Genomic DNA, 15688 nt, shown 5'->3' on the forward strand with positions numbered 1-15688 from the left:
ATTTTCTTCCGTCGACCAAAAAAGGAGATGGTTAGTAGATTATCCAGGCTGCCCTTTTCCATTTAATGACAATAAATGAGGACAGGGGCTGTTCGAGCTCCAAAAATGACAATTTAACAACATGAAATAGAAACAGATGTTTTCCATTCCAATTCCAGTCTATTTTACAAGTCTACTGAAGCCAAATGATTTTTTACTCTTGATTACTCTTGCATTCAATTAAAAACACATAAATGTGTTACATATTGATCGGATTTCAATGTAACCTAATGCAATACAGCCATCACATCTGCATTCACAGATCAACATCATACAAACCCTGCCCACTATCATTATCCCCGCTCTACTCTCCAAGGGCTAATGGCATGCTAATGATTATCTGGTTGTTTCTCCTGTTTTTAAGTGTTCTTCTGTTGCCATCTTGGCCCTTAAGTTAACATTCCCCTTCTGTCACTCACTCGACGTTGTGTTGAATGAAGTGAAACAAGGGGTCTTCCTGGGATGCCAAACGTAACTCTGAACCTGAGAAAAGGCCAATTTCAAGTTGGCAGACAGAATTTCCTTGCCCCACCCCGGACATACGGGTATAAAGGTGAAGCGGGGCAGCAAGTGCCAGTCAGAATTTTCTATCGGAGCCGAACTGTTGTGCAACAGCAAAGCTGAGTTCACCACTGTTTCACTCACCTCTGCTGGCAAGTAGCACTGCTGTTGGATCTACGGCGCGCATCCAGCTGGCATTCTCTCTCAGCACACTGTGCAGTCCATGCCCCTGAGCACTTCAACAGCGGGGTTTCTCCTCCTAAAAAGAGTTTATTTTCTCTACAAGATTTTGAGTTCATAAAAGAGCAATACACAGCAGGAGTTGAACGTCCTTTTCAGGATGCGTCTTTTTAAAGATGTTTTTCCGCCTCTGTGTAGTTCCTGGATGCGGTTGATTTCTCTCCACTTCTAACGGCCATAAAAGCTGCCTCGTGTGCCTGGGCTGCGATCACACGCAGGCAGTGTTTTATGAATGGTTCATGTTCTCAGTGCGAGAACATAGCCATGGCAACATTGCGGTCGTGGCTTTTTTTCCTCACGGGAGAAAGCCACTTATGCCGCCCCCCGCATTGTTCTTTTTTCCCATGGGATAGAGGACGACCCGGCTGGTGTTGAAGGCGATTTGGGGATGACGACGGGCTCGGCTTCGCCGGGTAAATCCCCACGGACCACCCTTGCTTGCTTCCGTCCGAGCTCGGGATGAGTGTGGCTCGCCTCGCAGCTTGCCACAAGGGATTCTCCCTTGAGCCCCCGGATTTGGATGACGACATCGGCGTTGCATCGGAGAGCGTTGCAGCGGCGTCTGATGCTGATGACTTGTCTGGGCTGCCACCTTCGGGTCTGCTTGCCCAGTCTGAGGCTGACGTGCAGATGTCCGCTATGCTTTCCCGGGCCTCCGCGAGTGCGAGGCTGGACTGGAAACCTCCGTCACCCCATCACGGCTACTCGATTGGTTCCTCGGGTCAGGGCGCCGCTCACAGCCACGCCCCGTTCCTTTCCTCCCGTGGTCGTGGAGGGCACCTTTTACTGCCCGGAACCGACCCCTACGCATGTCTGCTCTCACTACCCTGAGGTCCCCCAGGTGGACAGAGCGGTTGCGATCCACTCGTGTCCCGAGAACGCCGCCACCTGGCGAGACCACCTGGCGGTACTCTTCTCCAGAGCCTGTAGAATGACATCATCACTGACCTCAAAAGTCTTCAGTGCCACCTCTGCCCTGCATGCCATGGCTCTCCTGCAAGTTCGCCAAGCCAAAGCACTCAAACATCTGGACCTGGGTAGTTCTGACCCCGACGTGCTGCAGGAACTGCGCTCTGCCACCGACCTCGCTCTCAGAGCCAAGATTGGTCACAGAGCTTGGACCAATCTTGGTCAAAGCCGTCAAAGCCGTCCATCTAGCCGAGATGGAGAAGGATTTCTACAGAAAATAAAAATCAAAGCCCTTACTTCATCGTACCCAAAAAAAGCGGCGGGTTGTGACCAATCTTGGTCAAAGCGTAGGCTCGGGCGGGCGATGGCCACCATCGTGGTCCAGGAGCGTCACCTCTGGCTGAACATGGTCGAGATGCGCGACGCTTTCTCAACGCGTCTCCCAACTTGGCCTCTTCGATGACACCTTCGACGACTTCGCCCAGCATTTTTTGGCGGTGAAGAAGCAGATGGCACATCTTACGACCGCCACCAAGCCAGCTCGCCGAGGGCGTCCCCCTGCGGCTAAACCACAGATAGCTCTGCATCAAACCGGGCCGGTGGCGTATGCAGGTGGCGTATGCTCCCCGTCTCCAGGACCCCTTCCAGGACCAGGAAAGCTCTGAAGCGCTCCTGAGACGGGCGACCCAGGCAGTCAGACGTTCGCTCCGGAGGTGGTACCAAGACCACTCCGTCCCCCGGTGGAGGGCCGGGAGAAGAATTCTTGTTTCATTTGCCGAACCCATATTCTCAATAAAGAGCGATTTCCTCACACCCTGTGTCATCCAGCCGGTGCGTGCCATTCTCATGGCACCCCGGCCCCAAAACACTACAGTGCTGGCTCCCCGGACGCAGTTCCCTCGCCTCCGGCCCTGCGACTGCTCACCCCCAGCAGTCCAGCGCTGATGAGTTCCGAAGACGCCTCTCTAGGACCTCTTCCTCAGTCTCTAACCCGGCCCCTGCCGGGTGCGTGGAGCAAGGTAAGTGCTTTGAGGAGCAAGGTAAGTGCTTTGAGTCTTTTCTCAGCACCCAAGCCTCCCGATGCGCTATTACCTGCTCCCCCCTGCCGGTACGTCAAAAGCGATTGTCCCGTTAGTGCCCCTCGCACGGAGTTTGGATGCGTGGCTTTCACTTTCCAATCTGTCGCGCTCTATGTCCAGGACCATCCGACTCGGCTACGATTCAGTTCGCCCGGCTCCCCCCTCGTTTCATCAGGATTCGCTCCACTTCCGTGCGCGGCGAGAAAGCCAGCGCCTTACGAGCAGAGATCACGACCCTGCTCCTCAAGGATGCGATAGAGCCGTCCATCTAGCCGAGATGGAGAAGGATTTCTACAGCCCTTACTTCATCGTACCCAAAAAAAGCGGCGGGTTGTGACCAATCTTGGACCTGCGAATCCTCAACCGGGCCTTACACAGACTCCCGTTCAAAATGCTCACACAGAAACAGATTCTTACCTGCGTTCGACAGCTAGATTGGTTTGCGGCAGTAGACCTGAAGGACGCGTACTTCCACGTCTCCATTCTGTCACGACCCATCTTACAGTTCGCGTTCGACGGCCAGGCGTATCAGTACAAGGTCCTCTCCTACAGCATGTCACTCACGTCTTCACGAAGATCACAGAGGCAGCTCTTGCCCCGCTATTGGAAGTGGGCATCCGCATACTCAACTACCTCGACGACTGGCTCATCCTGGCTCACAGGGACCAGATGCTCAGGCACCTCAGCCATCTAGGGCTTCAGGTCAGCTGGGAAAAGAGCAAGCTCGTCCCGGTTCAGAGCATTTATTTTCTCGGCATGGAGTTAGACTCAGTCTCAATGACAGCGTGTCTCACCAACGAGCACGTTCAGTCAGTGCTCAGGTGCCTCGCTCTCTCCGGCACAGCGCTTCCTCTAAAACAATTCCAGAGGCTCCTGGGGCATATGGCATTCTCAGCCGCGCCACTCGGGTTGATGCATATGAGACCACTTCAGCACTGGCTACAGACTCAAGTCCCCAGATGGGCATGGTGAAAAGGCACATACCGTGTGACAATCACCCCTTCTTGCCATCAGACTTTCCACCCTTGGAAGGACCTCTGCTTTCTGCGGACCGGAATCCCCTCGCAGCAGGTGTCCAGACGTGTTGTGGTGACCACAGACGCCTTTCGACAGGGTTGGGGTGCCATGTGCAATGGGCATGCAGCCGCTGGCCTCTGGACAGGACCCCGACAGCGTTGGTACATCAACTGCCTAGAGTTGTTGGCTGTATCTCTTGCCCTACGAAGGTTTCTCCCACTAATCTGGGGCAAGCACATCTTGATCCGTTCAGACAGCACCGCGACGGTAGCGTACATAAATCGTCAAGGCGGCGTGCGCTCTCATCATATGTCACAACTCGTCCACCATCTCCTCCTTTGGAGTCAGCTGCGACTCAGGGCGCTGCACGCCACTCACATCCCTGGCAACCGCAACAAGATGCCGGACACGCTGTCACGGCAGGTTTCGCCCAGCGGAAAGTGGAGGCTACACCCCCAGGTGGTCCAGCTGATTTGGGACCAATTCGGCAAGGCACAGATAGATCTCTTTGCCTCCCAAGACAACTCCCACTGCCCAATCTGGTACTCCCTGACAGGAGCTCCTCTTGGGACAGACGGGCTGGCACACAGCTGGCCCCGGGGGCTGTGGAAGTACCCAGACCTCTGAGGCCGCGACCAGGCTACGTGCCCAAGCTTCCACGACCCCCTTCAGGGACCAGGTCATGAACCTGAAAGAATGCTGCCCCGGGAGGAGGCAGACCCAGCCTTCTCGTTGCGGTGTCCGGTACGTACTTTGCATATCTATTTGGACTGCATGTAGAGCTCTAGATGTTCTGAGCAGCTCTTTGTCTGTTTCGGCGGACGGCAGAAAGGGAATGCCGTCTCCAAACAGAGGTTAGCTCACTGGGTTGTTGATGCTATTTCCTTAGCTTATCACACCCAGGCTGTGCCCGCCCCCTTGCGGGCTCGAGCACACTCTACGAGAAGTGTGGCATCCTTGTGGGCACTGGCCCATGGCACCTTCTCAGCAGACATCTGCAGAGCAGCGGACTGGGCAACACCCAATACCTTTGCCAGATTTTACAATCTCAGGGTTGAGTCGGTCTCGTCCCGTAATTTGTCAGGTCCGAGCCGGTAGAACTCGGTAACGCGGAACAACCGGGTGTATTATTTCCCGCGGTACGGTCCACCTGTCGGCGGACCCACGTTTCCCTTGGGCAGCCCCGCTGCCCCGGTCACCGTGCTTTAGAGTCCGCACTCATTAGGCTGGACCTACAACTGTGCCATTTCCAACGTACGGCTTCACAACCCTCGTGGTGTATTTGCCACATGTTACCTCCCCCTAGACTGGGCAGGATGTGGCCTCCGCAGGGTGTTTTCCCCCTGAAAGAATAGGACCGGGAAAGACCGCCTTCCCTGACGCGTTTCACGCCCCAGCCGCTTCACGTCCTATGTGAGAGACATAATGAGAGAGAAGGCTGCGGCTGCCAGGCTTGCTCCCATGCTAGTCATGTAGCACCTGTTCCCCCCCTCCGGGGTGCGGGGAACCTAAGGACTGTATGTGACATCTCTTTGGGGCGTTGGGGAGGGCTACGTGCAGCCGACACAGTTGCCTCTAGCACGCAGTAGCCTGCTTGCACCTGTCTCGACAGTTCACGTAACACGGTCAGTGCGTGGCGTTTTTAGATGGGACCCCTTGTGTCACTTCATTCGACACAACGTCGAGTGAGTGACAGAAGGGTAACATCATGGTTACTGTTGTAACCTCTGTTCCCAGAGGGAAGGGACGAGACGTTGTGTCCCTACTGCCACAGCCAACCACTGTAAACGGCTGTACCTTATTTTCGGATCCTCAGTGCAAAATCCTGACAGGCACTCGCTGCCCCGCTTCCCTTTATACCCGTATGTCCGGGCCGGGGCATGCAAATTCTGTCTACCAACTTCACATTGGCCTTATCTCAGGTTCAGAGGTACGTTTGGTGTCCCAGGAAGACCCATTGTGTCACTTCATTCGACACAAAATCTAGTTCCTTCCCTTGGGGAACGGAGGTTACAACAGTAACCATGACGTTTTTTTATCTTTGTATCCTTGTGTAAATGCTGACTGACAATCAATTGAACCTTGAACTTACAACACTAGCATTGTGTACTTTGTTAAAGTACATAAAGCAATCAGGAATAGCGAGCATCAGTATGTAAGCTTTCTTTCATATCTTGTGTGTAATTTGATAGCGTAGGCTCATATTTAATGAACATTTTGATATTTTTAACTGTTTGACCGAAGACTAAATAATTACTTGATTTAAATGTCTTTAGTTCTTGGCTTGTGTAAGCATTAACAGTGCACATCGCATATTGATAATGATATCACGTGATATTTGGGTAATATCAGATATTATATAGTTTATCTTCCTACTTATCTTCTCATTACACTTTGTAAATATTATCCAATGTTTTTATTTATTTATTTTATTTAAGTTGTTTTTTGCGGTCACAATGTTTCTAAATTCTTATATTTATATTTTTATCTTATTGGTACCGGAGAAATGTGTAATGCTTTGTTTACGTGTTTCCAGTCAGCATGGTGGCGGGGGCATATTAATGATGTAATTGAATACTACTGCATGGGGAAAAGAGATCTGATCAGTTATCCGAACACAGAAGCTAGTTGATGTGGGCAATTGTAAATGTGCTGTGTTCTGATTAGGTGATGAACAGATCTGTGGATCACGGTGATCGCTTATTAATGCCAAGTGTAAACGGGGGTTTTTATTATTCTAAAAATAGAGGCCAAGATATTCTTCAAACAAATAACCTTTTGTGTTCTACCGAGGAGAGAAATTCATGCAGGTTTGGAACATGTGGTAAACGTGAGTTAATGATGACAGGATTTTCTTTTTTGAGGGAACAATTTCTTAAATTGGAAGGAAAAGCAATAAAACATATACATGGAGGCAATAACGGACACTCTCAAATTCTGAACACATATACCCACAGGAAGGCTTCCAAATTATTCTATGGGAATTCAATTCATGACATAAATGTGCCTCAGTGTAGGACAAGGAATATCCAATAAAAGTTCTATCATGAAGTACAGCACCAGTACCTACCATCTCCAAGTGGTGAAGGGAAGACAGGCATTTCATAGCCAGTGGGAGTCTGAGGTGAACTCTGGGAGCTAGTGTCTCTGGAGCTACAGTTAGATGCAGAGTTTATAGGTGCAGACGAGATGAAATAGATATCAGACTACAGAGAAAAAGAGTGACAAATGAGACACAAGAATGATTGGGTTGTACAGTACAATTATCATAAAATAAAGGTGCTTTATATAAAATAAAAAATAATTATCTCTAATGCTCAAAAACAGACTTAAATCAAAATAGCCTCTGATACAGACAATACAAGGAGAACATATTAGCAACAACACAAGATTTGAGTCCACCAGGGAAAATGCTTATTTTTTCAGAATTTTCTAATTTAATACAAAGATTTTTCATTACAAATTAAATGATCAGCAGCACAAGAATTTACATAACATGATTTGAGATTTCCGGAGTCTCAAGTTTGCTTATATTTGATTAGTGACCTAGAAATAGTGTGTCTTGTGCACATTTCTTCTTAATGTTTTGTCATAGCTTTGTTTTAAAGTCCTAAAACTTTGTTTATTTCTAGGTTTAAAAGCAATTATAAAAAAAAAATCATACTTTGGACACAGCCTGTAAAACTGTTTAATCACTATTGTTTTGAGAATGTTAATACTTTACTCTATTTGAGGTTATATATGTTTATGCCTAGAAAACCTACTCTGGATGCAGTTAGTTGTAGATCTGGAACAACAGCTGTATATACTAGGTTGCCATTAACAACTAGCCGGATCTCTATGGAATCAGTGGTGAAGGCCAAGATATATGGGAACGCACAAACTGTAACACAGGAAAGACACATTCATTATTTGCAGTAATGTCAAAAATAAAGAAATTTCAGTGACAAACATTGTCTGGGATGCAACTACTCCCAGTACTGACCATTAGCATTGGGCATTTGGTTCCAGCTGAAATGGAAGTCTGAGGAGTTGGGCTGAATCATGGGTGTGGCTCCATTAAATGGACACACCTTCTTATAGACACAGATATCTATTAATACAGACGTACAGTGTTAGAGGATCAGACTACAGAGAAATACACATTTACACTAATCATGGATAATTTGATAGACACTAACTGTTGTAGCAAAGTAAAAGTCCAGCCTCTCCATCTTCATACACATCTATGGCAGCGACAAAGTTCACCTAAGACAATTGAAGCATCAACATCAATTATAAAAAATCTTGTTAGCAATCAAAAACTGAAAATGAAAATGGGCAAATAATGCATCAGTAATGCAATTCATTGGTACACAAAATGGACATGAGAAATGTTATTCAATATAAAAATGTTGTCCTCTGTTTTTAGGTCTTGGATAGTAATGCATTGTGTATATGAATGTGTATGTTTGTTTTCCAGCGGATATTTCTCACCCGGGTGGCATCTACATGGTGTAGTCTATAGGCGTCTCCTGTGCTCTCATTGATCAAGTCAAACTGATGTTTGTAGGCCACACATATCATGTGATCATTCTCTCCTGTTGGGCCATCAACCAATGCCATGACCACCGGGGAGTCACACAAGCAAATCTCCTAAGACAAGGGACAGCACACATCTAAAATGTTGAGAGCTTTTGATAAGTCCCTAAAACTAGCTTTTTAACTCTAAACCCACACCCACAGTGAAATCTCACTGATCTAAAATCCCGCTCCATATAAAACATAATATATTGTATGATTGGCTGTTACTGTGCTGTGTCACAACGCATTTTCACTTTCAGTGTGGACTGTGGACACGCAAATTGCTTGTTGACATTCAACACGCAAACAAACTTATCACATTGCATATGGCTAAAACATGGTATAAGGCTTTAGCTTACAGTTAGATTAGGTATAATTACCTTAAAAACAACAGAAGTCTATGGAATGTTCTCATTTAGATAGAAAAGTGAATGTGCATGTGTGTGTAAGTATGAGTGTGTTTGATCCATCTCCTACCCGTATGTATTGAAACTCCTCCACAGGTGAGTCGCAAGTCCCTGTCACCGTAGCGATAGAGCCGAGGCATTCGAGGCGTGACTGTTTCCTGGTGATGAGAAGGAGCTTGTTTCTTATCGCTGCAACGATTCTAAGCTCCACCCCATGATGTGTGTTTATGGAATAAAGATAGCAGCCTGAGGAGACAAAATTCTGTTACTTTCTAATGTCATAAAGTTAGGCAACATATCTCCAGTCTTCCCACTCTTTTCAAGGCACAATTTCCCAGGACATATTCAGGACATTTTATGTGCCAAACAGTTGTAATATTTAAGAAAAACACACGAGAGGTCATTAAAATTGTGGTTATCGGAGGGTTATTTTCTTTATAATTTCTTTGCAATAATTTAATAATATATATTTTTTTAAATTCCATATTCAACAGTTTCATTCACAATTTAATTACAATTTTATTTTATTTGCCAGTTCTATGTGCTCTTGATGGTAATTTCTCAATAAGCTATGATTTCATTAAAATAAATACAGTATATTGTCTGTATGTGCTGTACACTTCAAAGTGTTCTGCTAATTGTCATCCACCACACACAAATACACACACACACACACACACACACGGAGTGATTGATTATCACGATGAGGTGTTTTCAGTGTATGAGTGGCCGGCTTCACACATTCATTTTTCATTCATTTATTTAATTCAATCACAGCCTTTCACAAACACAAGTTGCAATTTCACAAACACACTTGAACATATCGCGTTTTACTTTGATTAATTGCACAATCAAACATTCATTTTTGTCCCAAATATGTACAATTCTGTGACTTTCTGCATTTTATAGCTAATGCCATTTTTATGTCTGGATTCAGTGATTCCATCTGTGTATTCCACATTGCTGACATCTTAGTGCCCTACAGCTGGTAACGGTGGGTTAAGCACACACTGACTGTTCAATTATTACAAATTAATTCACATACTGAGGTGTAAAATCCTCAGCACCATGCTACCACCACAGCATGTGAATTAATTTTAAATAATACAAAAAAGGTTTTGTAGATAACACTACAGAACTGTTGTAATTTGGCACTATATCAATACTTGTACTTGTATTAAAAACCCTGTCAGCGATACAATCAAACACAAAACAAATCGTTTTATGCTTAAATATTTTCCAGTACAAATAACTATTTTCCAGGACATTTAAGTATTTTTCTCATTTACCATGACTTTTACATTTATGGAAAACTGCTTCCTGGTTTTCCAGGATACATGGGAACCCTGATCTCCTGTTTGTGACAACCTTGTAAATAATTGTATTAGCTCATTATTAAAAAGAGACTCAAGCAACATATCCTGGAAACAATGTCCAGGATATGGACATGGATTATTGAGAGCATGGGCAATTAACATTTTCTTCTAGAATGTCTCTCTCACAGGTTTATGATGTCACCCTAACTGAGATCCTGTTTGTGCCAAATACAGCTTTTAATTCTTAAAGTAGTTTTATATATATATATATATATATATATATATATATATATATATATTAAAAAGTAATTGTCCCCTGAAACAACAGGGTGATGCTAGTGAGCAGGTTATGGAGTAGGTCATGTTAGTTGTGAGCTCTGTTAAAATGTTATGAAAATACAAATATTTTTGGTGCTCTACATCTCTAAAGTGCAACAATGTAATTAATTAGCTACTTTTTTGCTAAGTAATAAGTACACTTGATAAAATACTTTATCAAGTGTAGTTTGATGATTTGCAGTTTAATGATGTGTATACTATAAATTATGAGAAGTTTGTAGATTGGCAAGCAAAAATTTGAAAAAGTAGCTCTCTACACAGATATTTATAGCTAAAATTGTGTAGTCACATCTTAAATAATATAATATTAGTGTGTGTAATGACTGAAGTCTCTAGTACCTTTGGTTTTCTCAAGCTTGTTCTCTCGACTGTCACACTTGGTGCGGACAAGCTGCCGCTCCTCTATCCCTCGTTTGAGCATGCTCAGTCTGTAGACATACAGACGTGCATCTTTCCCTGAAATGGAAAGTTAAAATTTGAACATTTTAGCAAAATAATGACATTCTTCCACCACTGGTCAATTAGAAAAGATAAAGAGCCCCAATATTTCTGTGTTGGGGTGGTCAGGATTAATAATAAAAATATATTCTTTACAGCAAACAGAGCCAAAGTGTTTAAACTTTTTGCTAAAATCAGTCTGCGAATGGATTACTTATAGAAATGTTTTTGTTTGTTTTTTCAAAAAACGAATGCTTATACTTAATATTATTTAAAAATTCTCAATTATACACTTATGCATTCACGTTACAGTATGAGCAAAATTTTCGAAAGAGTGCGACTACTTTAGCCATTTTTTTCCATGCCACAAACAAGATCTTTCAGTGATGCTACAATTTTCTGTAGAATGATAAAGCATGGCAACAAATGAAGGAGCTGTCTCATCAGACTGGAAGACATCTTAACTAATACAGTATGTTTGGTTTTAAAATGCTTGTCATTGGGAATAAAAGTTGCCTGGTAACGAAGTTGATAACGAATTCATTATTGCACCTATGCTTCCAAATCAGGAGCTCAAGTTTGCTTTATGCCATCCTGAACTAATGATCATAAAAAAAGGTGACAGCAGACACTAGATTACATGGATCTTTGCTCTGTGCTTTACTCTATAATGAGCCACGAGTCTAGACAATGCGGTAAAACGGAGGAAGGTCCTCTGTGTGTGTGTGTGTGTCTGTGTGTGAGACACTATTTTGTGCTGTTTCTAAAGAGATCTAAAGATGCTCGTTAGAGCAAAGACCAAGGGTTTCCTTTAACACTGTCCTCTGGTCTCCTTTCTTGTGCTTACTCTCTCACTTTTGTCAGATCACTTCACACTGATTCAGCCCACATATAAAGTGTTACATTTTCATGAGCACATATAAATATAAATACACATCTGTTACCCTTATCTGCTCTTGCAATGAGGAGATCCTGAGGTTCCAGTACATGCATTTGTTTGATGGTCAGGGTTTTGTCAAATACCTGCACCGGAGGCAAGGTTGGGGAATCTAGACAGCATGTAAAGCAAAAGATCAGCTTGCGGCTTGTATAGTAACTCAATCCCTCCAATGAGATTGTTTTAAGGCATAGTTCACCCAAAAATTTAAATCCTCTCATCATTTGTTCACACTCCTGCCATCCTAGATGAGTATGACTTTCTTTCATCTGCAGAACACAAACTAAGATTTTTAGAATATATCAGCTTTATAGATCCGCACAATGCAAGTGAATAGTGGCCAGAAATTTTAATCTTCAAAAAACACATAAAGTCAGCATAAAAGTATAAGACTCCAGTGGTTAAATCTTAAGAAGCGGTATAAGTGTGGGTGAGAAACAAATCAATCAAAGCTGAACTATGTCATTTCTGCGACACCAAAAGAATTGCAAAAATAAGCTGTGTTTTAAATACGCCTCCTCGACTGATGTTGTTCGAACCATCAAACTGTCCCACCCCAACTCACGCTGTTGGTTGAATAATGTTCCTGGGGCGGTCTAAGTGGGTCGCTCTAAACAAACACATTAACTGTATAGTGCCACAGATATAAAGCATTTACAGTTTTCAAGAAAATGAACCTCTGAAGGACTTGTAGTTGTCTCTGCATATTAACCCTCTGGGGTCTAACTTAAAATACTAAATTTTGGGTATACAGATAAGTGTAAGACATCATTAGAGACTATAAAGGGTCTACTTTTATTTGTGTACACTCACAATAACAACAAAATCTTGTGCTTTTGTAAAATAAAGAGTGAGTTTTCAGCAGTCTCTGTGTTCACGATCATATTTCAGAAACACGTCACAAAAATGAACTGAAACTCTGCGAATACTTATCACGCAAACATGAAACGTGTCTAAAGAAAGCTTAAAATGTCTACTTTTAAATAAAACTATTATAATTTAAAACAAATATTCTCCTACAATGCAATCTGTTTGAAACAAAGCGATATACAGTTTTTACTGGTCCATCTCATTGATCCCACCCACTAGCAGAGCGCGCCATTCATACGCTAATGTGCTGAGACGTTCAATGCAAATGTACACGCCCCCTGACTGTGAGGTTGTAAACACATTTCATTCATTTTTCTGCGCGTTTGCAACAATACACAGGCGAGAAAGCTCCAGAATATTATGGAAGATTTAACATTTTCCTCAGAAGAAGATTGGGACTCCGATGAATGTTTGTATTTTGAAGAGAGATTTGATACAGCTGAGGATACAATTTCAGACGAGTAAGTCAATTAGATTTCATTAGTTGACATGCTATTTTATATATACATGTACATGTAAATTGTATGCTGTATGATATAAATATGATATGTAATATGATATAAAAATAATATGAATGTTTAGATTATATATTTATCTTGTGCTTAAAATGCCTCATTATCATCAACAAAGCTTGTGCTTGCAAATATGTGTTCAGGTTAAATTAGTAAAATACACTTTAAACATGCCCATATTTGAAAATCACCATCTTGTGATTTCTGAAGGATCATGTGACACTGAAGACAGCAGTAATGATGCTGAAAATTCAGCTTTGATCACAAATTGCATTTTACAATATATTTAAATAGAAAACTGTTATTTTATATTGTAAAAATAGTTCAGAATAGCAATGTTGTTTCTGTATTTTGGATCAAATAAATCCAGTCTTGGTGAGCAGAAGAGACTTCTTTTAAATGGTAGTGTAGGTCTAAAATTAAGTAAAGTCTATATGTAAAGAAAATATATAGTCAGATTACTTCTTTTAACTTAAAACTTGATTTTGATAATTAAGTCTCCTCACAATCATTCTCTATCCCTGATTGACAGGCCCAGGGGAGGGTCTTTGTATCCTCAGGTGTGAAATACATCCATATTCATGATAGTTCACGCCTCCTCGCGTATTACCTATCAACACTAAAAGTGTCTTACAAAAGTTCAATTACTATATTGTTTTGTATGAATGAGTGATCAGGATGGTTTTCACATCATTTTGTAGCAAAAACTCTAGGCTAAAAGATCCAGTTCTCAAAAGTGTTGTGGACAAATATTTAGTATGTGTTATATGACCTTATTTCAGTGAGTTTTTTCAAAAACCGTGCATAAACATTATTTTCTCAAAAATACAAACCTGTACATGCATGTTGCTCACATATTATTGTTGCCCAGTTTGTGCTGAGCACAAATGTCAAGGCATGTAAAAACTTCTCCAGGGCCCAAAACACCCTCAGACCCCAGAGGGTTAAGCTGGGATAGAAGGAATACATTAACACAGCACCGAACAGTTGGTGGTGATATGCACAAAGGATGCAAAGCACCAAAGAACAAAAGAAGAAGAATGTGGAAGTGAAAGTGGAAATTTATAGTAAAAAAGGACTTAAATGTGGACTTGTTTCTCACCCACACCTATCATATCGTTTCTGAAGAAATAGATTCAAGCACTGCAGTCTTATGTATTACTTGTATGCTGACTTTGTCATATTTAGAGATTCAAAGTTCAAGTCACTCTTCACTTGCATTGAATTGACCAACAGAGCGAAGATCTTCTAAAAATCTTCATTTTTGTTCTGCAAAAGAAAGAAAGTCATATCATGAGGGTGACTAAATGACGAGAGAACTTGCCATTTAAGTTGCAAACAGACACATTTGATAATTGTTATTGAAAAAACCACACTTGTGCACATATAACACATTTTAATCTGTTTATGTGCATGTGGTCTTGGCTTACATACCTGCATTGGAGAATAGTGGATCTGAGGCTAAATGGGAGGACATAGGTGGTCACATATCAGCAGTTTAGTTTCAAAGATCATGAGAGCATCACATGGGCCATTCATAATTTTCATTTTCATTTAATAGATTTACTGTATTTATGTCCATTCAATTTCCCCCTTTTGACATTTAGGCCATTAAAACAATCTATGTAAGGTCCAACAAATTTTTGTTTTCCAGCTAATTCAGATTTGTAATTGCCTTTCTATTTTCACTAGCCACACCAATAAAAAATATATATTTTATTTTCTGCAACATGTTTTTATATGTTAGGAAGAAATCTAATTATTTTTTAATTAAACATTACATTTTCTAAACAAAAAATATGATTTTATATTTTATATTTGTTTTTACTTGATACAGCAATAATATAGTTCCATGACAGCAATTAATCCATAAGCAACTTTGCTGGACAACAATGGCCTACAGTGATCTGTTTATGATTATTAACATGTCTAACTGATGCTTCCAAGACTATCACAAAATCATGTAAGCCAGGTAGATAAGATTACCTTGGTAATTCGCAACAGTACACCCCACTCCAAAAAAAACAAATTAAGTTTGCTACGAGATGTCGTGACAATGTAGCAATGGCAAAACTGAGCACATGTCAGTTGCGTCAACTGGCACCAAACTCTCTCACAATAGCCCTGGGCCATCCCTACTATTGAGCCCTGCATGTAGGATAAGCAGGAAGAACGCTGGCAAATATTTATATTACAAAGTAAAGTTTGGATTTATGCAAAATGCTACTCTGATCAGTGAAAAAACGTACCTTCCAGGAGCATGACCCCTGCTGAATCCGTGGCAACCAGTAACGACTGTCCCCACGAGTCTCCACAGACTATATCATAAGGGAAGCTGCTGCAGAAAGACTGCGACTCCCATGGCTGCAGAGAACACACACACACACACACACACACACACACACACACACACACACACACACACACACACACACACACACACACACACACACACACACACACAGTTACAGATGAATTATAAGCAAAATAACTGCATTAATCTCTCTCCTCTTTCCTCTAT

The 15688-nt window shown here is 42.5% G+C and overlaps 1 protein-coding gene across 5 annotated transcripts in view; it reads right to left on the reverse strand.

The window, feature by feature from the left end:
* Window positions 1-15688, reverse strand: part of LOC127636741 (GTPase-activating Rap/Ran-GAP domain-like protein 3) — a 140670-nt gene that overhangs the window by 28003 nt on the left and 96979 nt on the right. For 4 of the 5 annotated variants that reach the window (XM_052117448.1, XM_052117441.1, XM_052117467.1 and 1 more), the window contains exons 18-27: window positions 15417-15531; window positions 14602-14628; window positions 11793-11897; window positions 10750-10866; window positions 8826-9001; window positions 8262-8420; window positions 7967-8033; window positions 7771-7878; window positions 7550-7668; window positions 6856-6991 (exon numbers count right to left, since the gene is read on the reverse strand). In XM_052117448.1, the coding sequence (XP_051973408.1) occupies window positions 6856-6991; window positions 7550-7668; window positions 7771-7878; window positions 7967-8033; window positions 8262-8420; window positions 8826-9001; window positions 10750-10866; window positions 11793-11897; window positions 14602-14628; window positions 15417-15531 (1129 nt within the window). The remainder of the gene's footprint in view (window positions 1-6855; window positions 6992-7549; window positions 7669-7770; window positions 7879-7966; window positions 8034-8261; window positions 8421-8825; window positions 9002-10749; window positions 10867-11792; window positions 11898-14601; window positions 14629-15416; window positions 15532-15688) is intronic. The other variant, XM_052117475.1, reaches the window with a different exon arrangement.

The sequence above is a fragment of the Xyrauchen texanus genome, chromosome 4 (genome assembly GCF_025860055.1).
Source record: "Xyrauchen texanus isolate HMW12.3.18 chromosome 4, RBS_HiC_50CHRs, whole genome shotgun sequence".
NCBI classification, from domain to species: domain Eukaryota; kingdom Metazoa; phylum Chordata; class Actinopteri; order Cypriniformes; family Catostomidae; genus Xyrauchen; species Xyrauchen texanus.